The sequence below is a fragment of the Cupressus sempervirens genome, chromosome 3 (genome assembly GCF_028749045.1).
Source record: "Cupressus sempervirens isolate cs-2001-9-10 chromosome 3, ASM2874904v1, whole genome shotgun sequence".
Classification (NCBI taxonomy): Eukaryota; Viridiplantae; Streptophyta; class Pinopsida; order Cupressales; family Cupressaceae; genus Cupressus; species Cupressus sempervirens.
In genome coordinates, this window is record NC_143120.1 from 964,924,925 (window position 1) to 964,952,810 (window position 27,886).

Genomic DNA, 27,886 nt, shown 5'->3' on the forward strand with positions numbered 1-27,886 from the left:
GCAGATGGGTAAAGGACCTAGTGATTTGAAATAGAATACATTTGTGGGACTCGCATGAGTTATTTAATAATTTAATTAAATAATTGAGTTAAAATATAAAATGTATTTTAAAGAATTTTATCTTTCATCATATCATTTTAGTAAATACTTATAAACGTGCATTTAAATATAAAAATGATTTGGCACCATTATCATTTAATAATTTAATAGTTGTACATTATAATAATGTTCGAATTATAATAATTGTATTATTATAATCTTCGAATTTTAATCTTCCAATTCTATTCTCTTCTTTTTATTATTCTTGCTTTTCACCGTTTATTGTTGGCATGTTTAATAGAATTTATGTTTTTAAATTCATATAGACTTTTTGGGAATTCGAATTGAATCTTGTAACTGTAGGTAGCCGTAGAGACATGCTTACTCTATATTATGGACTTCCTTGACTATCGGCATTCATTCTTCTACCTCTTTCAATATTCAATTCTCTTGGCAATCGAACCCTTGTTAGATATTTTCATAATTTGCAGAGTGAACCCGAGTTCATATTGTGCCCATTGATTGAATTCTATCAAGCCGCAGATCTCTGAGCTGGTAGGCGGAATCATGCCAAACATCAAGTTTTTATTCAGATTTTCGGTAGAGTCACGTAAGGCCCTGCTACAACCCGTGCACCCTTTTTCATATTGATTTCCTGCTAAGTTTGAATGCGGTATTATTTCTTAAGTCGGCAGTTACTAAGTTAGTGACAATCATCATAAAGAAGATGCTGTTTCATGTTATGCTTGCTAGACATCTTGTAATGCTTGTTGGATAGCATTCCATGGTCATTAATCATGCGACTGGAGAGTCGTATCTTTTGGACAAGGAGCACCTTAGTTTTTCTGTGTACTAACAAAAAGGCAGCAACGATACGTGTAACAAAGTGTTGTGATAATGCTCTGTGTAAATTAACAGATTTCTGTTTCTATTCTGTGCATTATCTTTATCGAACAAGAGATTATTTCCTCTAGCCGCGGGAGCAAGGAGATGAGTTGGATAAAATCACGTAAGGCTTTCTGTGTTCTGAATCCGTTTATTTTCCTAACACTTTACCAGACGGTGTCCTGCCTTATTCATTATGTTTTTGAAAGAATAAATAACCATAAGATTTTTCCAGTAATGGATATGTAAGATGGAAATAAAATGAAATCCATGGATCAACAATCATTCCAGTGTTATCACCATTAATTATAGTATTTGTTTCGCTCCATGCATTCTATAGAAGTTTCTTTGTTTCTCATGATGGCTGTATAAAAGTTTAAGTATTGAATAGCAAGTTATTAAGCAGAATGTAGATTTTGTATTAGAATATAGAATTTGTATAAGAACTTTGTTTAATAAGGAAGTCATATCAATACAAGCTTATACAAAAGTATTTCCCATCTACCTCTGAGATAATGGATAGTACTCTCAGGAAGAACTAGTAAGGATATGTGTGGTCTGAGGTTGGGTGGTTAAGCCCCTGGCAATGTTTCACTTCTTTCCAAGATGTTTGTCATGCATCAAATAGAGATAAGTAATGGAGACAATTGTTATCGAAAACAGGTATTATCACTTTTATTTATGAGGTAAGATTAAATTGAGTTATTTCATTGTTACTGTTACTTTACACCTAGATGCAAGAAATAGAGACGAGGATTTTTTTCATTTATAGAATATCGAATATAAGTATATTTCTAATCTTGAGTTACTGTCACAGTTAAGCAATTAGAAGGAAAGGAACCTGAAACCCTAAATTGATTAAGTGATGACTGGAATCCTAATTGAATCTGTGGTAGCAGAAGTCCTAATTGAATCAATGGTTTTGGAAGCCCTAATTGAATCAGTGGTTTCGGAAGCCCAAATTGGATCAGCGGTATCAGAAGCCCTAATTGAATTTGTGGTATCGGAAGCCCTAAGTGATATAGCGGCAATAGAAGCCCTAAATGAACTGATGGTAAATGATGCCCTAATTGGTACAGTGGTATGTGATGCCCTAGTTTAAAATATAGTGGTATTCAATTGAAATTATTATTTGATTTTGAGATAGCGGTTTTTAGATGTTAGTCATCATGTGAAATTGTTATAGTGTATTTGTGGACTAACTCGAGTGGTTGCAGAAGCATCCCTAGTTTGATTTTGGTCTCAGTTTTCCAAGGTATGTGGTTTTAAATTTCTGTAGTAATTTCAATTGATGGTATTTCAAGTTTTTAGTTAAGAAATTTTGTCTAATTGATTTTAATAGTAAATCTTATTCACATGAACATGCATGATATAACTGTCTCCTTATGAAACAAAGTAATAACTGAATTCTTTTAGTATGTTAGATGTTAATTTAGACCTGGGAAATCCGGTTGTTACACGATGGTAAGAAACTTTTTGAGAAGGAAGGCTTACAGGAATTAATTGGATGATGCAACAAGACTTGACTTAGGAAGAAGGAATTTATGCTTTGCTAGGAGGAACCCTTGGTCCTAGGACATCAATGAATTGGCAAGCAAAAGATCCACTACATTGAGGTCATATTAGACAACAAGGAGGACCATGTTGACAATGAGTTTGACGAGACAAATGAGGAGCTACCTCTTATGAAGAAATCAACATTCCTTGGGAAGAGGAGTGGGACTATTTCTATTATATCCAGTACTTTGATATAATATCTTTCAATGCATGGTGTATAACAAGGACATCGTGCCATTGTCTTGCTTGATAATGGGGCCACTCATAATTTCATTGGTGCTGCCTCGGTTGCTAAAATAGGGCTGTAGATAGTAGAACATGGAGGGTTTGGCGTTAAGCTAGCCAGTGGTCATCAACTACCTTGCACACACTTGGTTCCATTAGTTGAGCATCACCTAGGTGACTACATGTTCACCAACGACTTTTATGTTGTGGCATTGGATTACACATTTAATTGTGGGCATTCAGTGGATGGAGTCTGTCAATAAGCATGGGGTGTTGACTTACACTTCTAGGCATGGTGATGTCCAAATTAGAGTGAAGTAGTGGAATCTTGATGGAGTATGACAAGAAAATATACCTAGGCCCTAGATTGATTTGGGATATTGGTATTATTCAACACGTGATTGCTTGAGGGAAAACAATCTCCAAGAAGGTAGAAACATGATGTTCCATTTATTTCCTAAAGGGAATTAACAATTATTTAAGTGAAGGCTTGATGGATTAATTTAATTTTGACAATTGGGCCACTTTTATTTAATTTTCCCTCTCATTAAGTGTTGTCTTGTAATTCAAATATTGGAGGGAGAATCTTGAAAGGGCACTATAAATGGAGCTCTTGGGAGAGCAATTGAGCGTGGATGTCTGATTGTCTTCTTATTGTCTAAGGCATAGAGCTGAAGACGAAGGACAATTTCTGGTGGTGCAACAAACACCCTGCTCCACTAGGAATCATGATTTCGTGAAGTCTCTAGAGGAGACAAAATTGTAATTATACTTAGGTTGAAATTTAGGCTAGTCTAATGGTTGAATGATAACAGCTCAACAAAGATATTATGAGACAAATATATCCAAACAACTCATTGATTAACCGGAAGAGTAACTATATCAACACTTCAACATGGGACAATCATGAGAGGCTTGATCTTGAACTAGGATTGCAGGCGTACTAAAACCCCATTGCGCGTAACCAGATCATGGAGACAACAAATCATAGTCAGTCTATATAAGTGATTTCAAGGATTTTGAGTAGCATTGATACTTAGCAATTGTTTCATTGTGATAGATTGTGTTGAAGTGATTAGCTCCAAATGCGATAAGGCTCATGACCCTCATCAAATGTGATATTAGAGGGGTATGTTAGGGAATGTACTTGCATGTGCTGTTTTATCATGCAAAGTCTCTTGTTTTGCCACATGGAGATTTTTCTAATGGGTTTTCATAATTTTTCCCTTAAAGAGTTATTTGATGGGTAATCATATTTGTTCCCCTAATTTTTTTTTTGATTCTATAACTCGCGAAGTGTGGGATTCCTTTTGGGTTTATATTTTTTTTCTCAAAAATTATCTATTTACTTTGGGCATCATGCTTTTCTGCAAAGTTTGGTGGGTTTGCTGATTTTTCCTCAAAATCGTGCTAGTTGTTCTCAGTTTTTGTCTCAATCTGCAGGAAAGAGCAGCTCTATTATCCAACATCAGGCTGGTTGTTTTTCTGATGATTTTTGGTACGATGTTTTGCTAATTTTGAGAGGGTTAGTGGCAAACTCATCTCAATGGTAGAGTCGGTGGCAAGCTCTTGTCTTTTGTTGCAAAGCATTCTGAAGAAGGGGACACCCTTCTCTTCTTTTTTGGATGGATTTTGGCTTCTTGGTCATTTACATTTTGTAGATCTAGAGAGAAGCAATAACAAAATGTTTTGCAAAATTTGACACTAAAAGGCAATAGTTAGATGATGACCATTAAGGGAGGGTATTAGAATATTGTAGTTTTTCTTTAATGGACATATTAGTTACTCTTTAGTTTATTAGGTAGTTTATGTTTCCATCTTTAGTTTACTATTGTCTCTTTTAGAAACATTGTCTTTGCAAATCTATATAAGGAGCTTTCATCTTCTTAGTTTAATACAACTAGAACAACGCCAATTTACCATAACAACTTGCACTAAATGCACCATGTGTAGGTATGTTATCATCATCATCATCATCCATAGTGAGTAGTAAGATCTCGACTTTTGCATCCAAGTTGGTATGCTCAGCAGCAAGTTGCAACATACCAAAACTTTGCTACCCCCCTCCTTGGATTGGCATCTTTGCATCAAAGAAGATGCAAATCTGAATGAATATAAACAAAGTCTTTGGCCCTTTTTGAAGCCAATTGGTTTCACTTCAATGAGTGGACAAAGTAATATGCTCTCCAATTTCGTTTAGCGGCAGAAGAACTTGTGACTTGGAGAGATAACCAACAAAATAAAAAGTAATAAAATACATAGCTACTTAAATAATGTTATGTACTAAATTCTACAATATAAAACAAAAACTTATGAGCTGATCCTAATTGTAAAAGATGGGAGGTACTTATAATTTTGATAATGGAGGTACCATAATTTACTAGCCTTCCTTTTCGGATTGGTCATTAACAACACGAGGAGTATGATTTCTTCCGGTGACAAACAAGGTAAATTCTCTTATAATTATCTTCACTTTTGGATCCTGGAAGAGTATACTAAATGCTCGTTTTTACCCATTAGCAACTATAGAATCTTTGCATGGTGGTATTTTCCCTAGCAAAGAAAGCATAACATTTCTGTAGTACCTCAAAGATAAGGCATATGCAAGGAAGTGCAATTACATGGCCATCTTGTTCCAAAGATGATGAATGATTGATTACACCCTTTTGAGAAAGGTTTTTTGGGGGTCATTCTCTTTTCTCAGTATTATCACTTTTATTTTCTCTATCAATGTGTCCATGCCATCGTAGATATCCCCCAAACATTGTGCATTTTTATTGGCCATAGGCATGATAGGTTTGGTAAAATCCAATACATATATCACATGAGCCCACCAATCGTCATCCAAGATCAATGACTTGACCTTTTCGCCTCTCTATATTTGACTACTTTTATACATCCCATTGGTTACTAATAACTAGTTGTCCCAATGCTTCTCATACCTTCAAAAGACATCTCATAACAATTATATGAGAGGCAAGCTGGGTTTCTGCAACTTAGGATCATGTTAATAGTGCGTCAATAACGTAAACAACACATTAAAACACTATTAAAAATTAATATACATAGTGATATAGAACATGACACATAAAATAAAATAAAAAAATTAAATTTATCTTCAATTCAAGAAAGTTGTGAAAATTGCTTGTGACATATGGTGGTTTTTCACAATCATCAGGATCTTTAACCCACTGTATTTGTGAGCCAATTGCTTGCGCCACCAAGTTGAGGAAATGTATGGTGCACGGTGTTCAATGTTAACCCTCATGGGTAACAGGAACTAAAGCATAAATATAGAACAAGGTATAGAATACAGGAAATGTAGAGAACTCAGAAGCAACCCATATAGTCATTACTCATTGAACACAAGGTTGCATCCGTAATGCACAACATTAAAGAAGGCACATACATATAGTGGTCGAGGGGGTGCGAGGCGAATTGTTGCACCTATGTAACTGCTTTGGTTATGCCAATCTGTCTAACTACCAAGTTTCCCGACAACATCATCCCCCCCTAAAAGAAAATTGTCTCCGAACGACAACATCCAAAACGTTCAGGACGAAAACACAAAATAGGAATGGTACAAGTATAGAACTAAGAAGAATAGGAAGTTGTAGGAAGCGTCCCTGGTGGCAACAACTTCCGAAGTTGGTACACCTGTTGGGTCCGAACGTCCAAATTGGCTTGGTATCTCGATGTTTGCCTTGACTACCTCTTTTAACATGAGCGCCACATCCTCTGGTTCAGCCTCCGTCGCACGCCTCTTTGGCCTTGGCTAGCTGGGTCCCTAATATACACTCCTCCTATGCAACTGCTATCCACTGTGTCTTTGCTAGACACTTCTCTTGTAATGTTCCAAAATAACCCCGAGCTGCAAATGGTGCCTCCAGGAATGATGCCTCCAGGAACTACTCATGTGCCGTACACTTCCTCCAGAAAGAATGGTGCCTCTAGGAATGATGCCTCCAAGAACTACTGATGTGTCGTACACTGCCTCCAAAAATAATTCTGAGCTACAAATGGTGCCTCCAGGAATGATGCCTCTAGGAACTACTTATGTGCCATACATTGCATCCAGGGCCCAGAAGTGACTGTACTTTAGTTTAGAAGCCGTACAAAATGACAAGGATGGCTGTACAGATGCTAGTTAGCCATATGGATGCTTGATGATAGAGGCCATATGGGCAAGGATACTAGACGTTCAATGGAAATAATGAAGAGTACGAAGGAATAAGAGACCGTATGGTTAGGAGTTAGCTGTACGGAAGAAGATGGGAGGCCACACGAATGGGTTTAAGCGTCCAACACACAATGCGATATGATTCATATACAAACACAATAGCTCTTGATAAAACACACTTGAATGCGAATAATAATAATTGCCAAAAGATATTACTCCAATTTGCTAGATCCAAGCGACGAAATACATGCAACAATGGAATAGGGTGAGGGTTGAATCCCACCGAAACCGCATTAGCCAAATAGGGAAGATCTTTCACTTCTGAAATGGCGACAATCCCGAACTCCAACGGGAATTCGTAGTACAGAGAAATATAATCCAGAAGCATACCTACTACTACCTACAAGCCGTGCTTAAATACCCATCGGGGAAACCTTTCCGAGGGTGTACAAAGATAGCTGACGACAATACTAAAATTAAAATAGGTCCGAGATATATTAAATCAATTGAAACCACAAATACAAATATTAACTTGGGCCCATATTAATTAATTAAAGGTCCTTTTATTATATTATTTAAATTCTGGGACCAGTTAATTAATTAATTAAATTTAATTATTACATAAAAATATTGGGGACATTACATCTGTGTAATTGCTGCAAATTGTGTCTCTGCCAGACACTTCTCTTGTGTAACTACTGCCAATTGGGCTTCTACGAGGCACCTTTCGTGGGTAACAACTACAAGTTGTGTCTTCACCAAACTCTTACCTTGGGTGGCTACCCCTAACTGCGCCATGAGCGTTGCACACTCTTGAGCCCAAGCCACTTGTTGAGTGGCTAGCTGGTAGCCATCTCCTCCTGAGATCTCTCTATAGCTACCCTAGCTTTCTCCCTAGCCTCCTTGCACCATGCCATAAACACATCTTGCGAAATGCGCCAACCTCTATCCACCGCAACAATAAGAGTGTCAATATATGTCCAAAGATTGTCATTGAATGTATCATTTGGCTCTTCCTCTGTTGTTTGTGCCCCAACCTCAACTAGTTCCTCTGGAAGGCATCCCTCAGTAGCAACATCAACTACCACCGCAAAAGTCATCTATGCACTACCTTCAGTGCCCTCTACTTCAAGGATTGGGACTCCTGGTGCTCCACTTTCCAACATTGTCTAATCAGAGAGGTCTTCACATATTGGAGACTGAATAGTAGCACCTCAAGTTAGTGATGCAGTTTGAAACTGTCATAGTATGTAATTACTGGCATGCCTCATCGCGAGGGGAGTGCGTCCCTTTCTCGGTGCGGAAGGCTTTCCAATCTGCTTAGCCATAGTCATGGGGTCAACTAGTAATGCTGCATCAACTGTTACCACAACATCTAATCCCACTACATCAAGTCTAACTTGAGTCGTTTGCGACATGCTATAGCCTATCTCCTGAGTCTCCATCACCTCCACCACTTCAGTCACCACTCTAGATGGCGACTGATGTGTCTTTGTAACTCCTGAATCTATGTCTAGTGCTACTACAGGAGCTTCCTCCATGACAAGTAGTACCTCTTGGGGTCTCTTCGTGGTCATTACAAGTTGAGCACCATTGGTGGAGTTATAACCACGGGAGCTCTAACCTGGTTGAATGTTGGAACAGGAATAGTGCTGGCAACAGGTGTCAAGTGTGCCGTGGAAGACAACATCGCTGTTGCAAATAATGAGTGAGGCCTGACTGTCAGAAGTATCTTGTCGGCCGCTATCAGTGTCCCCATGTTCCAAGTTTGGACACATCTCCTATCGAGCTCATTTTTGTCATGCGCCTGCCTTCAGCCCACCAAGCGTGTCTAGGTGCTGCCATCTCATAATAGGAAGCCCAGTTGGTACCAACTGTCCTAACCAAATCTCCTTTGATAAAAGGTCATGCAATATTTGTTCCACCATGGCATCCAACAATAGTCCTATGGTGTAATGGGGCATGTAGATAAGTCTTGTTCTGGAGTCATAAACTCATACATCCACTCCCCTAATACAGTAGCCCAATCATACATCCTTCCACCCAACAAGTTATTCATCAACGATACCCGCGGGAAGCAAATGTTGGATGTGCGGCTAGAATCTATCAACCTGCTCTTCACAACATCCATGAGGCATCTCCAATGCCCCTCCCGGATGAATGTCTTCTTAATACCTTAATTGTGATGACTTTCGAAGAGACTCCTCTGTAGTGGTAAGGTCATCTCGACAAACCAACGAAATATACAAATCTTTAGTTTCCTTCGGCATTTTCTATGGCTTCAAATTCACCTTGACACCCTTTCTTGGTAACTCGAACACTCTTCAGAATTCTGATGCTGTGAAGGAAATTGGTACCACTTGGTTCATGTAGGTTACTATGCTCTGCTTTGAAAATCTATTAAAGGAGTCAATCATCGCCTGCAATGGACCTTCAAAATCCTCGATGCACAAGGTGGGCATTTGAATAATTGATTGCATTTGCGCTCTTCGGAAATTATCTTTGACAAGGAGATTATTTGGAGTATCCTCACTCACAAACCACCATCTTCTACAGTCCAAACTGTTTAGGCCTTCAAATGTAAGGATCTGGGAAGTGATAGACTCTCTTTGAGAATCGATCAATGCCATTTGCTGTCCTTGAATCCTTGGCCTTACTTTCTTTTTCGTTCCCCTTGCAACTCTCACACCTGAGGAAAAGGTTTAGGTGTGCTTATTTGTATTCATACTTTTGTTATTTGAATCGCCTGCCTGCAATTGTGCTTTCCAACTCCACTTCCCAGTCGATTGTATAATTGTTTTGCTTATTTTCATTGATGCAAGAAATGGTTAGGTATTTTTGGTGTCCATAGTATAGCTCTCCTCAACCTATTATACCATCAAGCTCGCCGATGCTTTTAGCCGATATGTTCCGTACTACAAAAACCCTTGCGATTGTATGCTTTTGATCCTCAGTGACCTCTGTACGGCTCTCTCCAAGCACTTTGTCCTCTCCAATTGCTTGCTTCCTTTCCCCACGATGGCTATGCCCTCGATTTCCTTTCTAACACATATTCTTGCTTCTAGCTCTACTGTACCTTGTGTAGTTTCCAATGGCCTTGCATTCCTGTAGTAGTGTCTTTGCAAATGCCCTTACTGCCCTTCCTCTCTAACTCCTTGCTCAATGTCCCTCCTGTATTGCCGTGTGACACGATTGCCTCTTTCTGTAACTTGAGTAATCTTCTTCCATTGTTGAGTGTGATCGCTTATGATAGCCCAAGTCTTAGTTCCGTGAGGGACTGAGTGTGCCCATCTTTTTATAATCCCTTACATTTTCTAACTGCAAGTGCTTGAAGTGATGAAGTCTTACAATCCCGTTCGGAGTTGAATATTGTCTATCTCCCCTTGCCATGGTCTGCCTTTGCTCTTGTCTTATCATAGAATGGATAGACTTCTCTCCTTATACTTCAAACGCTCATGCCTTGTATGCATTGTCGTACTATAGAACGTCATAGTATTGTCGACGAGTCCAGGTTCTCCGTATGATACACTCAACTCAGCTCTGAGCCCGCATGTGCAAGTTTGTTTGGCCATATGACACACCCATGCAGGCTGACTACCTCAAGCATATGTTCAATCCTAGTGTTCACTCTTGTAACATAATTCCTATTCATCTTGTACGACCTCTTACGCAGAGGTTGGGCTCTGGGAACCAGAGGAATTTGGTGTATGCATAGCTCCAGGGGTACACCCTTCAAGTCCTTGTTTGTCCAAGCTAACACATTCTTGTACTCTGTAAATATTTTTAAATACGACAACTTTCAGTACGGGATCCTAGTTATCCCCTATCAGGATGGTTTTTGGGTTATACTCATCCTCCAAATTTATTTCTTGCAACTTGGATTCTTGGTACTTGATAGGCTCATCCTTAGGGAATTGGTGGATGGCTTCTTGGTACTTGATAGGCTTCTTTTAATGATAGCTTTCAATTTCCAATACATTGCAGGATGGCGTAAATAGTTCATAGTCACCCATTTGCTAGTGGAATAGGCTGTTCATGGAGTCTGCATCATCTGAATACTCCCTCAATTCCAATACCCCTTCGTAATTGGGTTCCATGCCACTCTTCCCTTCATCCACTTCATTGTCGTGTGGAATCCGAGGAGGATTCCATCTTCTCTCCAACCATCTGGATCCTCAAATCAATTGTGAACTTCCTTCCACCCTTCTCGAAGGATGGAGTATTCCTTTTCCAATTATGGCTCGCCTTTTCTGTCACCAATCATCCTCACCCTAATGTGACATCATATCCCTTGCACTGAAGAGGACTGCTACAAAGTCCAGGGTAAACGGTTGTGTGGTGATTTTGACTTTCTATGCCATTAGGTTCTCAAGAGGCTTGATACCATGTTGGTCAGCTCCCAAAAGATTGAAGGTCAGGGGCCACAAAGTTGGCTTCATGAGGCTCTTCCAAGTCTCTTCCAACAGAATATTCACTCCTAATTTGCCATCCACTATCGTGTCGGTGAGGATAGTGCCTAGTATGCCCATCTCCACCATGACAAGGTGTCATCCATTGTTCACCGTAAGTATCATGGGATCTATTGCCAAACTACTAGGAACCTTGTTTCTTTTTGGGGTACTCATTATGGTTGTTGCATCGTTTAGTTACACGAGTGTGACTGTTAGATGGTTTGGCATAACTTGGTAGTTAGACAGTTTGGCATAACCCAGGTAGTTACACGGGTGCAATTGTTTACCTCACACCCCCTCGGCCACTATATTTATGTTATCTTCTTTGTAAGAAAAGGCATGTTGTGCATTGCAGATGTAACCTTGTGTTCAGTGAGTAATGAATATATGATTTTCTTCTAAGTTCTTTACATTTCTTGTATACAATACTTTGCTCTGTATGTATGCTTTAGTTCTTGTTACCCACGAGGGTTAACTTTTGGCGCCGTTGCTGAATTGAATCTGGGAAGCACGACAATGGAATAGATGGAACTACCTGTGAATGGCAACAGGACAAACCAATGAAGAAGAAATCACATAACTTCTTGAGGGGGAGCACACAATTGACTTCCATATTTTTTTGCGCGCTGTCATTGAGACATTCATACAATAGGAGGCCACACAAGAGGAAGTTACAAAGGACTTTTTGTGGGATGCATTGAACGTCAGTCCCACTATGGATAGGCTTTTGTACCAATTGCCTCATCTATTGGCGCAAGCATTTATTGCACGGCAAAACCAACAAGAAGTCGAGCGCAAACATCGACGACAACAGATCCTTCAAAACTTTGTTGAAAACAACTGTCAGGACAGAGAGGACTACGATGCATCCAAGCGCAGGACAAACCCATGAGCTTTAAGCCTTGGGGGCGACAAAGAACATTTGTAAATTTGTAATGGTAAAGGTGCATAGTCGACTCATTTGTCTTATACGAAGAAATAAATAAATAAAAAGTGTTCTGTTTGTTTGTTATTTATGATGTTTACTTGGAATTAATGCTCTATCTATTGAATAAGGATAAAAATAAGAAGGATCCAAATGATGCCATACACGCAACACACCAAGCCCTAATTCTTGCACAAGCAGCGGAGCAAAGATGGAGGTTTAGGCAACTCGTCGAAGGGAACCTCAAAGGAGTCATGGAGGGTGACCATGGTGGTGCCGTGGGAGGTACAATGATCGAATAACGGTGTATGCCTGAACACCAACGGGTGAAAAGTAGTGAGGATTTATTAGAAGAAACATGAAAAAGGTTAAATTGGATCGAGGAGACGAGAGAGTTCATAAATTTGTCTCGTACACCACGGGTGGAGAATTGGTGTAAGAGTGAAGAGGGAACCAACGCGACTAGAGGTGCCAAAGCAACACGAGCGCGGGTAACCAAGACAGTTTGTTCCTCACATACCAAACGAGCAAGTACAGTTGGGTAACCAAACCCTTTTTGCAAAACCTACCGCAGCACAGTGCAATGCGGGTACCCAGGCTTAGGCGTAGACACAGACCCTGCACGGGGCACAACTGACACATTCGGTAGTACAATTGATGGTACAACAAGTGTCACAACTGGTAGCAATGGTGACAAACAAGTAGAAATCGCCTAAATTTATGGACTAGGCGAAGGAGGATCTGGTTTGCCATTGCCAAATGTGTGAGACAATTTGGACGACAAATGGTGTTACTAACCAAGATGAATGGGTTAAACAATTCCTTGCTACACTCAGGGAGGGAACCATTGATTGGTGTAGATAAGACCAATTTGATGATATGGAATGCGTTGAAGAAGGAATTCCAGAAGGATTTCAAATTACTACGAGACGACAATGAGATACTAGCAAAAATCTATAGTACTAAGGGAAGAATGAGTTTGTTAGAGTGTACGAATGATGTCTGAAGGAGTTACTTGGTAAGATGGAGTGTGCGCTGAAGGATGAACTTAAGATACAGTGGTTTGTTGAGGGACTCGGAACATCTCTCTGTAGGAAAATGAAGATTGTACCTCCTACTTCGTATGAGAACTCCTACAATTGTGCTATGGATTTGGAAAGCAAGTACAAGACATCCAAAAAGGCCGACAAGTCACCATTTGAGGATGAGTCCTCTGAAGGAAGCAGTGATGAGGGCTTAGTAAAAAAGTACATGCCTTGCAGAAGGATCTTCAACAAATGATGAAAGAATTGAAGGCAACTAAGGGAGGGTCAAGCAAATACGAGGAAGGCGAAGTATGGCGTATAGACTGTAAAGAAGCCGGACACGAAGAAGTCTTTCTGTGACATCTACCGGATTATGGGACATTCCACTTAAGAATGTTCCTAAAATATGAGGGTTAGAAACCAACAAGTACTGTTCACACAAGAATAACCCTCCACGTTTGGGATGGGTACCCAACAAAATAGCAATATTGCGTCTTCTAGCAGCTACAAGAATAAGCAACGGGGAGGCCGAGGGAACAATAACAACAATAACCATACTCGTATCTAGTGCGATGCTAAAGGGAGGCAAATGATACAGTGCAAAAATTGCAATCAATGTGGAGACTTTGCCAGGGATTGCCAAAAGGAAGAGACACCATAGAAGCTGTGGAGGTAGTGTGGACCTAGCAACCACGAAGGCGCTAACTTCCCGAGGCTTGGCATCAACCTCCTCTTGATGTTGAAGGGAAAACCAGGAGGAAGATGTTCTGGCGATCACACGCGGACAAGCTAAGAAGGCCGTCTATCTTGTTTCTCATATAGAGAAATAAAGGGCATTGGAGGCAAAGGCTGAAATTGAGAAAGAATTGCTGGCACGTAAAGAGCCAAGAAATACAATAGGTACCTCTGCTCGAGTGATAGCAGAACAAAATATTCTTAGGCAGGTGATGCAACTAGAAATTCCGGTAAAGGTCTAGGCCTTCTTGAGACAATGTCCCACCTTTGTACAACCCTCCTAAACACTCCAACAACATCCAAAAACTATGCTTACATCTTGCCTCAACCAAAGCACCACTTGCAAAACTACAACTTTGTGCATCGTTTGTAATCACTTGGGGACCATATTCTCATGACCCACAATCTCTATGGACCCAATGAGGATTCTGGAAATGAACTTGTATCTTTGACTGTCTCTTCACAATCGATTGCCCTTAAAAACATTTCCCCTTTGGCTTACACTGGAATAACATTTATCGATGAATGGTTTTTGCAATCTTTCCATCCATGGAAAACAATAGAAACATCTCATTCAATCCATGAACCTCTAATTGGTTTTAGTGAGGCCCCATTGCAAATGGGACCCCCTCTTTTTGCTTTGGCAGTAGGAGTAGTGGTCTTAGGTACCTGAAATTTGGCTGAGCCTGGAATTTCTTAGAAGCTTCCAAAATCGAAAACCTTTATTATTACTTCCATGAACCTGAAACCACAACATGCTGAATCCTGAAATTTGGCCAAGTCTTGAATATCTTAGAAGCTCCCAAAATCTAAAATCTATATTATAACTCCTATGAACCTAAAACCACTCTCAAACATCTTGGCAACATCTATATAAAATATAACTCAAGTATAGGAAAGGAAAACCTGTAGTTAAATGTTATATTATATATAAATCATCAATATTCTCTTCAATTAGTTTGCCTTACACATTGTTTATGTTGCTGCAATATATCTTCTATTAATGATAGTGAAACAATTGACTATGTTTCCTTAAAGACCTAGAAATTACCTCCGATCCCAAAATAAATACATAGCTCAAGTACTTTTACCTATCTTCAATTGATCCTTCCCAATCCAATGGTTTTGGGTGATGTACATGAAATACCAAACTTGAATGTATGTACAAATGACCCTTTCTTTGATTTTGCATAAATCTTGATACAAAAGTTACAACATATGCGGTAGTACTGTACATAAGACTATGAATTTAACTTTTGTCTAATGTTGTATCTATTATTTCACTAACACTGATTTTGACCAACTTCTCATATTTGTATTCAAGGGTGTGCTCATTCGTTTGCGAATTTTCATTCTAGACTTTTCAAGTAAATTAATTGCATACATTTCTTGTGAGATTTGAATTCCATCATTTAATTGCCTCACTTCATTCCAAGGAAGTAATGTAATAAACTGAAACTTGTCATTTCAAATTCATTCTTCATGGCATTCTTGAATTCCTCTGTTACTACCTTGCTAATACCTGTGTAAATCAAGTCGTTAGCAGACAAATAGACCATAAGTTAGTTTTCAGTATTTGTGGATTTGACATAGAGTATAGGTTCACTTTCCCTCGTATGACCAATTTTTTGATGATATTCATCTACTCTGCCATACCAAGCTCTCTGTGCTTGCTTGGGTCTGCGAAGGGCCTTATTTTGTTTGTAAATGTTTTGTTCGTTCCCTGCAACCTCATAACTGTGGGATTGTTCTACAAATATTTCTTCATATAAGAAACCATTTAAAAAACTTAATATCAAATTGATATACCAATCAGTTAGATTGTGTTGCCAAGGCTCAAATAGTTGTTATGGTACCCAATCTTGATATAGGAGCATATGCTTCATTAGAATTTACACTTGGCTGCTGTGAGCAGCCTTTTGCTTCTAATATTGCTCTGCGTCTTTCAGTGGGTCCATCAACATTGTATTTGGTTTTGTACACCAAGTTTAGTCAGATAACATTGTTTTCTGGTGGAGGATGTACTAACTTTCATGTTTCATTTCTTTGAACATAAGCAATCTTCTCATCCATGGCTTTAATCCGAAATTCATATTTATTGCATCTTAAAACTGTCTTGGTCCTGCTCTACTTGAATATGAGATGTAAAGCAAAGCAAATTTTTTAACTGGATTAAAACCAGTACCTCCTTTATAAATTTTTGAGATTTGGTACCTTCCTCGCAGGACTCCAATTTGGTGTTGAACTTGATAGTATAGGAGTAGAATCTGAGTTGTTGCTTTGACTAATAGGATACAGTGGAGTGTCTTGTTTTGATTCTATGATCGTTGCTCTGCGTCTTTCAGTGGGTCCATCAACATTGTATTTGGTTTTGTACACCAAGTTTAGTCAGATAACATTGTTTTCTGGTGGAGGATGTACTAACTTTCATGTTTCATTTCTTTGAACATAAGCAATCTTCTCATCCATGGCTTTAATCCGAAATTCATATTTATTGCATCTTAAAACTGTCTTGGTCCTGCTCTACTTGAATATGAGATGTAAAGCAAAGCAAATTTTTTAACTGGATTAAAACCAGTACCTCCTTTATAAATTTTTGAGATTTGGTACCTTCCTCGCAGGACTCCAATTTGGTGTTGAACTTGATAGTATAGGAGTAGAATCTGAGTTGTTGCTTTGACTAATAGGATACAGTGGAGTGTCTTGTTTTGATTCTATGATCGTTGCTTTTTCTTGATTCGAATTTTCCTTCCATTTCCAAACTTTTTCAGACAAAGTTACAATGGGATTGATTATTGAGTTTTTTCATATTGAAATATACAACTTTTAACTCTGTCTCTTTATTTGAGCCAATCAAAGTACATTTGCCACTGTTGTCATCAAGTTTTTGTCTTTTTTGTGCAGCTGTATGAGCATAAGCTGTGCAACCACACATTTTAAGTTGTGCCACACCAGGCTTTTTTCCATTCCGTGCCTCATAAAGATTCATATTCTTATGCTTTTCATTGAACATCCATTTAACTAGTAAACAAATGTAGCCACTACTTCAGTCCAAAAAATGCTCAGAAGATCCTTGGCCTGAAGCATGCTTGTAGGCATTTCCTTGATTGTATATTTCTTGCATTTAGCTACTGTAGTTTACCAAGGGGTATAACATCCAGTTAGGTGCCTTTGAATATAATTGTTTTTTCGCAAAAAATGAAAATTCATCTGAAATGAATTCTCTTCTTGTATTTGTACATAATATTGAAGGGACAAAAACCTCTTTTGTTTTTGACATTAACTTTACATATTTTAAACATTGAAAAGGCTTTTGACTTCTCTTTAATAGAATAACCGAAGTTGAACTGTTGTAATCGTTGACAAAAATAACAAAATGCCTGTTGACAAGGTCTGCAGTTGACCACAAATATGAGAATGCACTTACTCAAGTGGTGTCTTTCTTCTCCAAGCTGTTCTTACAAGAAAATAATCCGAGTGCAAGGCAAACTTCACATTCTTGATCATCCTGTTTAATATATGATAATTATCCCACCATTTGCTTCTAATAAAGTAGTTTTAGTCCTTGAAAGTGTAGGTGTCCATATCTTGTCTGCCATAGACATGGTTAAGACAATGTTCAATGCATGAGTTTCCCCATATACATGTCCAAGGGGAAAAATTGTGTTATTTAGCATACCGATTGTTGCTTCAATCTGATTGTTATCATTTGTTTAAAAAATGGTAGAATATCCTTTTTCAATAAGCTCTCTTATGTTTAACATATTATGGGCTAATGCTAGCACATATAAAACATCATGAACATACTTTATTGCATCTTTTTATGTCTTGACTGCAATTGATAGATTCTTCCTTTATTACAAAGATGCTATTATTGTTTGTCATATGACTACTACAACTTCAATCCAAAAGTCATACATTTTTAGAGATTTATTTTGTTGTATGATTTTTGAAAGTAAGTTGTTCTTCATTTTCTTCGGAAAAGTTAATACATTGCTTATGCTACTCCCAGCAATCATATTCATAATGGCCAAACTTTTTGCAATACTAAGATTCTACTTCTGATTTGTAAAGGGTTTGATTGCCTCTTGTATTATAACTACAAAGTCTTCCTCTGTTATTGTTATTGGAACCTCTGCCTCTATTGTTAGTTTTGCTGCTTGCATGTTCTTGTACTCTAACTTTTCTGTTCCTGTATTAGATGATTCATCAAATTCTTTTCCCTTTTCTTGAAGTATTAGGTTCTGATTGAAAAACTTATTAAATACATTTTTCGATTGAATCTATTCATTAACAAGATTGAAGTTTAGACGAAAGTATCTCCAAATGTCTTGACAATTTATTATTTATTATATTCTTTCCATAAAATCTAATGTGATTTACTAATTCCATCACCCTAGTGAAAAAGTCTTTTATGGATTCCAAAGCCTTGATGAAAGATTATCAAAATCTCTTCAATAAAATTGAAGTTTAATGGTTTTCATCTTTTCAATTTCTTGAAATGCCGTTCTGCAGTAGATGATATGCCTGTTTTGATTTAGTTGTTGGAGATATGAAGCGATTCTTGGAAAAATCGATTCATATACTGCTTGTTGAATAATAAGAGGGCTTTTGAATCCTTCTTCCCATGCTCTTTTAGCTGATCCCATTGTACTTGTGTGCAAGTGGCAAGAACTTGTGCATGTGTGGGTTCTGTGTAACCAGTTTCAACCAAAACCCTACAAATCTTGATAAATAATTGGTGTCTTTATTTTAATACTCCAAAGTTAATAGTTATCCCTAAACAAAGGTATCGGAGGTTGAGACGATTCAAACCACTGTTGTTAGTAGTGATATCTCGATAATAAAGAAACAAAGAAAAATAATGTACTTATTTTTCTTCTTATTGCTGAAATTTGCTGACTTCCAACAATACAATGCTCTAAAATAGATTATTGCTCTCTTTGAAAATTCAACTTTTCAAGTGCAAAACTTTGCTCTTGGTACTGGTATATTTCTCTCTCTTGCTAGACAAATCACACTCTCGCTAAACAAACCAAGTATTCTATTCTGATACCAATTGTTGGCTACAGAGAGATTATTACAGCATACCTGGTCACCAATTGTTGGATTCAAGAAGACATTATAATTTATGGTATATAAATATAAAGGATTGTCCAGCTTGAAAACCAGTTTTGCTGATTGTATTTCACTCCTACCCTGAACATCAGCAAGAAGAATTGAATGTAGGTCTAAATTTTGACTTGTATATATTTTTTGACTCACCTTTGTCATTGTTGTGAAAGGGGGAGAAGTAGCTAAGAAAATTGTATATAAATGCATATTTAGAGCATAACAGAAAAGAATATAGAAGACACATAATAACATCAAACTGTAAGTGCTGCTGCTAATTATCCTGCCTCATTGAAATCATAAAGTTGATACATGAAATTATGTATAGGATGCATATAGTGGTGGCTAATATGATGTTGTTGTTTAAACTTAAAAGGATGAAGTGGTGGTGGATAAGGTAGATGTTTTAAAGAATCTTAGTCTTTGATTGAAGATAAGTGTAAGAGTATGACATGATACAGGATATAACGCAAGGATATTACTATGAGTGCCAGAGCTAAAAGATAAGGATAGGACAACAGATCAATTATAAAGATGATGACATTAAGCAGACCTCTGTAGGACAGCAAATTACTGTGTTATAAATTATATTTTGATAGAAGATGCGTGCTAAAAAATGACACTGACATTTTCATAAACATGATGTATTTTAAGTGGAATGCTTGTTTTCTCAGTAGGTTTCATGTCGGTTGATGACAGGTAATGGTACTAATTGGAGAAACAGGTTCTGGGAAGAGTACCCAAATAGTGCAATTTCTTGCAGATTCAGGGTTTACCTTGAAAGGTGCTGTGGTATGCACACAACCCAGGAGAGTGGCTACCATGTCTCTAGCAGCACGAGTTGCCGGAGAATGCAAAGGATGCTATCAAGATACACACACTGTCTCCTGTTTCACCACTAATCCCAGAGATAATTCTTTAGCAAAGATTTCCTATATGACTGATCATGCACTCCTCCAACTATGCATGTCAGACTCAGAGTTGGAACAGATTAGCTGTATTATAGTAGATGAAGCTCATGAGCGCAGCCTAAGTACAGATCTACTGTTAGCCTTGCTCAAGAGATGCTTGTTGAAGAGACCGGAATTGAGGCTTATCATAATGTCTGCAACAGCAGATGCAAAGACCTTATCAGATTATTTTTATGGTTGCCAGACGTTATCTGTGCCAGGAAGAAATTTTCTTGTGGATATTAAGTATGTTGCAAATGATGACGTAGAACTGGCACAAAGCTCTCCTATCAAATATGGGCAATTGAGTGTTCCTTCATATGTAACTGAAGTGATGAAGATAGTTGCCGAGATTCATGCCAAAGAAGAAGATGGGGCAATTCTCGCCTTTTTAACTTCTCAGACAGAAGTCGAGTGGGCTCAAGATCAATTCCAGAATTCCTCAGCAATCACACTTGCATTGCATGGAAAGCTTTCAATCGAAGAACAGAATTGTGTATTTGAGAATGCACCTTTGGGAAAAATGAAAGTTATTTTTGCAACAAACATAGCAGAGACATCTCTAACAATTCCTGGTGTGAAATTTGTGGTGGACTCTGGCATGGTGAAAGAGAGCAGGTTTGACCCTAAAACAGGCATGAATGTGCTGAGTGTGTGCCGAATAACTAAAAGTGAAGCAGCTCAACGATGTGGTCGTGCTGGTCGAACTCAGCCTGGAGTGTGCTATCGTCTCTACACAGAGGAGGAATTTAATGCTATTGCACCCCATAAGGATCCAGAAATCTTGCGAGTTCATGTTGGCATTGCTATTCTGAAGCTTCTAGCACTGGGTTTTAAAGATCTTCAATCTTTTGATTTTGTTCAAGCCCCTAGCCAAGAAGCAATTGACATGGCTATAAAGAATTTATTCCAACTAGGTGCAGTAGTTTACAGCCAGGGATGTTTAAAATTGACTGGATTTGGTTGGAAACTTGTAAAGCTAGGAGTAGAACCTCGTTTGGGAAAGATTATCCTTGATTGTTTTGATCAGCGTTTGGGTAGGGAAGGCCTTGTGTTGGCTGCCGTGATGGCAAATGCTGGTAGTATATTTTGTAGGGTTGGTACAGAAGCAGATAAGTCAAAATCTGATTGTCTAAAACTCCGTTTCTGTCATCAGCATGGAGACCTTTTTACTCTTCTTGCAGTTTACAAGGAGTGGGAAGATAAACCCCCAGGTAAGAGAAACTTATGGTGCTGGGACAATAGTATCAATGCTAAGTCAATGTTGAGATGTAGAGATACAATTGCAGAAATGGAACTGTGTCTTAAGAATGAACTGAACATAATTGTTCCAAGTTACTGGTCTTGGTCACCACTTGCTTCTAGTTCTAACAAACATAGCATAGCTTTGAGGAAAGTTATTCTGTCTTCAATGGTAGAAAACCTAGCCATGTTTTCTGGGTATGATCGTGTAGGCTATGATATTGCTTCTACAGGACAGCAAGCACATTTACATCCTTCTTGTTCATTGCTAACATTTGGTTACAAGCCTACTTGGGTGGTATTTTCAGAACTTCTATGTACAACTAGGAAGTTTTTGGTTTGTGTTACAGTTGTGGAAGAGGAATGGGTCTCAGCTATTCAACCTCATCCTTCATATGATATTTTCCTATTGAAAAAAATTTTAATGCAGAAAAAAGTAATTTCTGGACTTGGGCGATGCCTCTTAAAAAGGTTTAGTGGAAAGGCTAATTGCAATCTCCATGCACTTGTTCATCAAATTCAGCAAATATGTAACAGCCATAGGGGTGGCATAGAGGTAGATCATGATAATCAAGAAATTCAACTTTTTGCTGTGGCAGAGGAAATGGAACAAGCATATGGCTTGTTGGAAAATGTATTGAAGTGCGAGCAGAGGTGGATGCTTAATGAGTGCATGGAAATGTCTTTGTTCTATGCATGTGGTGGTAAGTACTCTCCTGCAGCACTTTTTGGTGCTGGGGCAGAAATTAAGCATCTTGAACTGGAGGGTAAATACTTAAGTGTTGAGGTTTCCTGCTCAGATGTACATTTGCTTGATGATAGAGAAGTACTATTACTTTTTGAAAATTGCACTGATGGCATAGCCGGTTTCCACAAATTCTCGGGGACAGGACAAGAAACTACGGGTACTGGAAAGTGGGGCATAATAACGTTTTTGTCATCAAAAGCAGCTGAGGCTGCAGTTCTTAATGCCAATAATTTGAAAATAGGAGGTTCCTGCTTGTCTGTCTGTCCATTTAATGCTTATCCTATAACAGATCATAAAAGGCCCGGGTTTCCATCTGTCAAAGCAATGATTATGTGGCCTAGGAGGCAGAGTAAGGGAGTTGCTATCATAATCTGTGCTGATGAAGATGTTGATCGAATTGCATTTACCTGCTCAGAAATGATTATAGGAAGATCTCGTGTGCGCTGTAGACGTGGAAAAATGAATGGTACTGTTTTTATGACTAATCTAGATATAGAGTTCACTGAAAACGAATTAAGGAAGACTTTAGGAAATGTCACTAACAGGAAAATTGTGGATCTCTACATTATTCGACATCCTGCTGGTATACAGCCTTCAGATGCCAAGTGTGAGGCAGCTCTATTACAGGAACTCGCAAAGTTTGTACCTCGAGACAAGTGCCAGGTGCTTGTACTTAAATCTGATTTAAAACATTTAAATAGACGTGCTCTGGTTACATTTGATGGTAGCATACATCTAAAGGCAGCAATGGCATTATCTCATCTCCAAGGAAAATTTCTGTCTGTCTGTATGCCTTGGCAAAAGATAAATTGTGAACAGACATTTTGCAGCACTATTCTTTGCCCGGCTCCAATTTATTCTGTACTAAAGATGGAATTGAATAGTCTGATCGAGTCTTTTCAAGATAAAATCCCAGGTATATGGCAAGAGTTTTAGTTTATTTTTGAATTTACTACTCGGATTCTAAATTTTAGTAATAGTCTTTGCCATCAGCTTTATGTTTTTGACACGAGTTAATCTCAAAATCTTACTAGTATGGTGTGTGCCTTCCCCAAATTGTGTGGTTAGCCCATAGCACTTTTCTACAATATAATCTATGAACAATTGGAAACAAAACAAGCATTTTCAGTACTTAAAACTACACAATATCACCTGGCAATCAGGTGAGCTTTATGCAACCAACCTTTTATAAATTTAGGGATGTATAATTATGCTGAAGACAATTTTATTTGAAATGGACAAGCTCATTTTCACGATCCATGGTTGATATCATCTCCAACACATTGCCAGATGATTCAAGTCATGTGGACCGTTTGACATCATCCCACCGAATTAGAGTCAAATCAGCAAACTGCTGTGTTCAATGGATGAAGTGAAGAAACAGTCATGTTAATTTATAAGGAAGACATTTGTGTCAGTTCTCCGCTTTCTCTCATATGTTCTGTACAGTCTTTCAGCTTAGTAATAACCTCTTTCACAGCATGCATAGGATAGGCCTAATAATAAATATTTGTGAGTACAGAATGTTTATGCATACAATATTTTGGCAAGACAATAACATTTTTATATTTAAGAAGTACTTGTCTTGGTAGATCAGTACGCATACAATATTTCAGGAAGACAGTATTATCTACTGGAAAGTGTTTGTTAATGGTATTCCATTTTAATATCTCTATATCTGTATGCCATTCTTAGTAAAGATATCAACACAGTAGATATCATCTCGTGATCTCACTATAATGATATGTATACAATATTTTGGCATAATCATTTACATCTGCAGTACATCTAAATGAAATGCAGAGAGAACTGCCTCCTCCAAATGGTTCAATTATGTAGAAAGACTTGATGCTATTGTTTTCTGAAGAAACTCTGAACAAATATGCATATAATCTATACTACCTTGCCTCAAGAATTGATTGTTTATAGCCAATATAATTTGAAATCAAAATCTTTAGGCCTCTCTTCTAGACCCATTCTGAAGCATTTTTGGGCCCTGTAGAAATGCCCAGATTTCAAATGTTATATACAGGCAGACCCAGAAGCTCTTATATATCAACTTCGTCACGATAAAATAGAGTAAATACAGTAATGTAGATAGCAACCTGGCATGTGGCTAGCTCCATTCACATGTGAACATGTCTAGCTACAGCAGATCACTTTTCAAAATAGTTCTGACAAACTATAGAATGCCTGTAAGTCATCGGATTTTTGAGAAGATTGATGGCCTGAGATGAGCTTAAAGCAGCAATACATCACGTGTTTCTGCTGCAATGGCACATCTTTTTTGACTATAAAAATTGACATTCATATTTATTGTGTGAAGATCGTTTCCGAATTTGCTACTGAATCACAATATTTCCAGTGTGATATATTGTAGTTTTCAAGTCTAAATGTGTTGTGATTCATTGGAAGTGATACATAGCAGCCAGACTATGCCAAGGTTATGCCCAACTTAAGTTAGCAGTGTGACCAAGAAGAATCTGGTAGACTGCTCACCATTTTAATAGAAGCCCACATGCATATACATTTATAATTTTACAGACTTTGCTTTAGTAGAAACAAACCATAAAGTGAGGGCCTCAGTGTAAGGAAAAAGCCCCACATTCAATTCTAACACATGACAGCTAAAAAGCCAAAGATGCTAGAAAAGTTGTAAGGAGCAGGTCACAATCTATATTCAGTCAAAATCCATGGCTGTAAAGTTTCTGCAAATTCTATGACTAAATCAGAGATTAGATTCAACTAAATCAGAGATTAGATTCAACCTTCTTTCTGTCCTTTCTAGCTTGCTGTAAATAACTTCAATGTATTGTCTTGAATAAATTAGAAATATAAATCTGAAACTGTCTTTTCTTCTGCAAGTTGTATATGGGCAGTATTGACTAAGGAGCAGACTTTATTGTGTTCATGTGTGCTCTTAGACTTTAACCATACCCATTATAAATAGAGAGATCTAGAGACATGTCCTTACAAGGGACATGTCCCTTCCAAAACATACTTTAACTCATCCCTAGAAGTTGGTGACTTTTCCATGAAACAACAAGTTTAATTATAACTTAACGCAAAAGAGTTTTAGTTAAATCCAAACTAGTTCTAAGGATAGACGCCGATATCCCTAAGAGGATAACAGCAAAGACTTTGGATCAATCTATATCATGTAGGAACAGATCCAGACTGATCTGTTATCAGATCAGTAGGATTACAAGTTACAGAATTAACATTCCCTCTTAACTTGATAATGATACAAAGAGATATCATATCTAGCAACATCAATAAAGATGAACAAGCAAGAATTGATACTCTATATCTATTTGAATCTTCTTAGCATGTGGTATCATAGAACACATGATACAATGTCATATTACTAAACCCCTGTGATATGACAAATCACTGCTACTAGTGATAACAGTATTGCAAATAATACAATATACAGGATAAATCTGAAGAATAATTTAAGTTCTTCATTTATCGAAGTTGTGACTCATAGATATTGGTATTCCTATATCACAACATGATCCTGAGTTAAGAGCTTGCAGAACACAGGATAAACTTCGGAAAAAATTTCTTCTTTTATCCAAATTGTGATATAGAGACATAGCAATGTCTACATCACAATGTGATCTTGAACTCATCTAGATTCTACAGTAGAACTCTACTGTTTAGCACATTATCTAAGAGATTGTCATCTCTCATAATGTCTTTTATGCAAGTGTTCATTATCTCAGAGATCATCACCTCTTGAATAATGAATACAAATGGTGGAACCCATAACAGTCAATAGCTTGACAATAAAATTATTTTATTAATAATTTAAAGAATATAGATGGATTACAATTCAACCATACCAAGTCTTCTCCTGAAGTGGTCTATCTTCACTCTAGATAGAGGTTTGGTGAGTATGTCTGCTGTCTGATCTGCAGTGCAAATGTATTCTAATTTTACAGTATTGCTGTCTACCATATCTCTTACTTAATGTTAAGGAATTTCAATATGGTTGGACCTGTCATAAAAAATTGGATTCACCGAAAGCTTGATGGAACTCTGATTATCACAATGAATAATCATAAGATTCATAGCTTGCCCAAATAATCCCACAAGTAACTTCCTTAGCCAAACTGCTTCTTGAGAGGCCATCTCTGCTTCAATGTATTCGGCTTGTGTGGAGCTTTGAGCTACTGAAGACTACTTTCTGCATATCTAAGATATCATTGCTGATCCTAAACTGAAACAACATCTTGAAGTACTTTTCCTGTCTTTAACACTTCCACCCCAATCTGAGTCAGTGAATCCATGTAAATCTAAGCCAACTTTCTCATATTTGAGCCCGAGATTAAGAGTGCCTTGTAAGTATCTCATAACATGTTTGACTGCAACTAGGTGAATCTCTTTTGGCTCCCACATAAACTGACTTAAGGCATTAACAACATAGCAGATATCAGGTCTTGTATTTACCAAGTATATAAGGGACCCAATCCTCTGTCTGTAGAGAGTAGCATCTATAGAAGGTGATTCTATTGTTGCTTCTTTAAGTTTATGTAGATTAGTTTCCATAGGAGAAGACATAGACTTGCAATTCTACATTCCAAATCTCTTCAAAATATCTGATGTATACTTCCCTTGAATAAGTGTAATGTTGTCAGAATTCGACCATACTTCTAGTCCTAGGAAGTAATGAAGGAGTCCCAAGTCTTTCATCTCAAATTCTCTAATTAGATCTTTCTTGCATTGATCTATGAGATGATCATCACCTGTTATAAGTAAATCATCAACATATAGTATTAGAATTACCATATCATTTTTATCTTTTTTATAATATAAATTTGGATCGGCTTCATTTTTGGAGAATCCTAAGCCGGTGAGATACTTATCAATTCTTTCATACCAAGCCCTTGGAGCCTGCTTAAGCCCGTAGAGAGCTTTCTTGAGCCTGCAAACAAAAACGTTAGGATCATGAGTTTCAAATCCTTCAGGTCGCTCCAAATATACTTCTTTTGTAATCTTTCCATTTAGGAATGCTGTTTTTACATCCATCTTATGTACTTTCCATCCTTTCGATGCTGCAATGGCTAGGACTGCTCTTACAGAGGTATATTTGGCAACAGGAGCAAAAGTTTCTTCATAATCAATCCTTTCTTTTTGAGAGAATCCTCTGGCTACAAATTTGGCTTTATATTTCTCAATGCTACCGTCAGCAGCATGCTTTATTTTAAATATCCACTTGGAAGAAACAACAGATTTTCATTTAGGTCTTGGAACAATTTCCCAAACATCATTCTTCATAATAGATTGGTATTCTTCTGTCATAGCTTCTTTCCAAGTTGAATGTTTAATATAATAGATTGGTATTCTTCTGTCATAGCTTCTTTCCAAGCTGAATGTTTAATAGCATCTGAAGGATTGGTTGGTTCTGTTTTGGACAAATGATTCATGTTTGCTGTATAACTAGTTTATTTACAATCCTAATGAACAATAATTTAGTTAAAAAAAAAAAAATGAAACAAACAATACTAAATTGAACCCTTCAAAGGGGGAAAATCAAGGCCATTGACTGCACACGAGATACAAGGCAATGGTCATTGTTCATTGAAACATTATTTAGGAAGATTTATTCGATTTTGTCCGAATGTGTATTGTGTGTGAGATAATGGAATGACTCTATAGAATTGCCTCCAATCAACCAAGCTTTCTGACATTGATCATATTTTAATGTGAATGATTTCATATTGCAGATAAATGATTGATCTCTACATGGTTAACTATTTTATTTGTGAGACTCATTTACACTTATGGTTTGACTACGCCAAATTGC

The 27,886-nt window shown here is 37.7% G+C and overlaps 1 protein-coding gene across 2 annotated transcripts in view; it reads left to right on the forward strand.

Annotated features, from left to right (window-relative positions):
• The window catches only part of LOC149569940 (ATP-dependent RNA helicase DEAH12, chloroplastic-like), a 48,821-nt gene that overhangs the window by 19,235 nt on the left and 1,700 nt on the right, over positions 1 to 27,886 (forward strand). For both annotated transcript variants that reach the window (XM_089822617.1, XM_089822618.1), the window contains exon 2: positions 19,834 to 22,990. In XM_089822617.1, the coding sequence (XP_089678743.1) occupies positions 19,834 to 22,990 (3,157 nt within the window). The remainder of the gene's footprint in view (positions 1 to 19,833; positions 22,991 to 27,886) is intronic.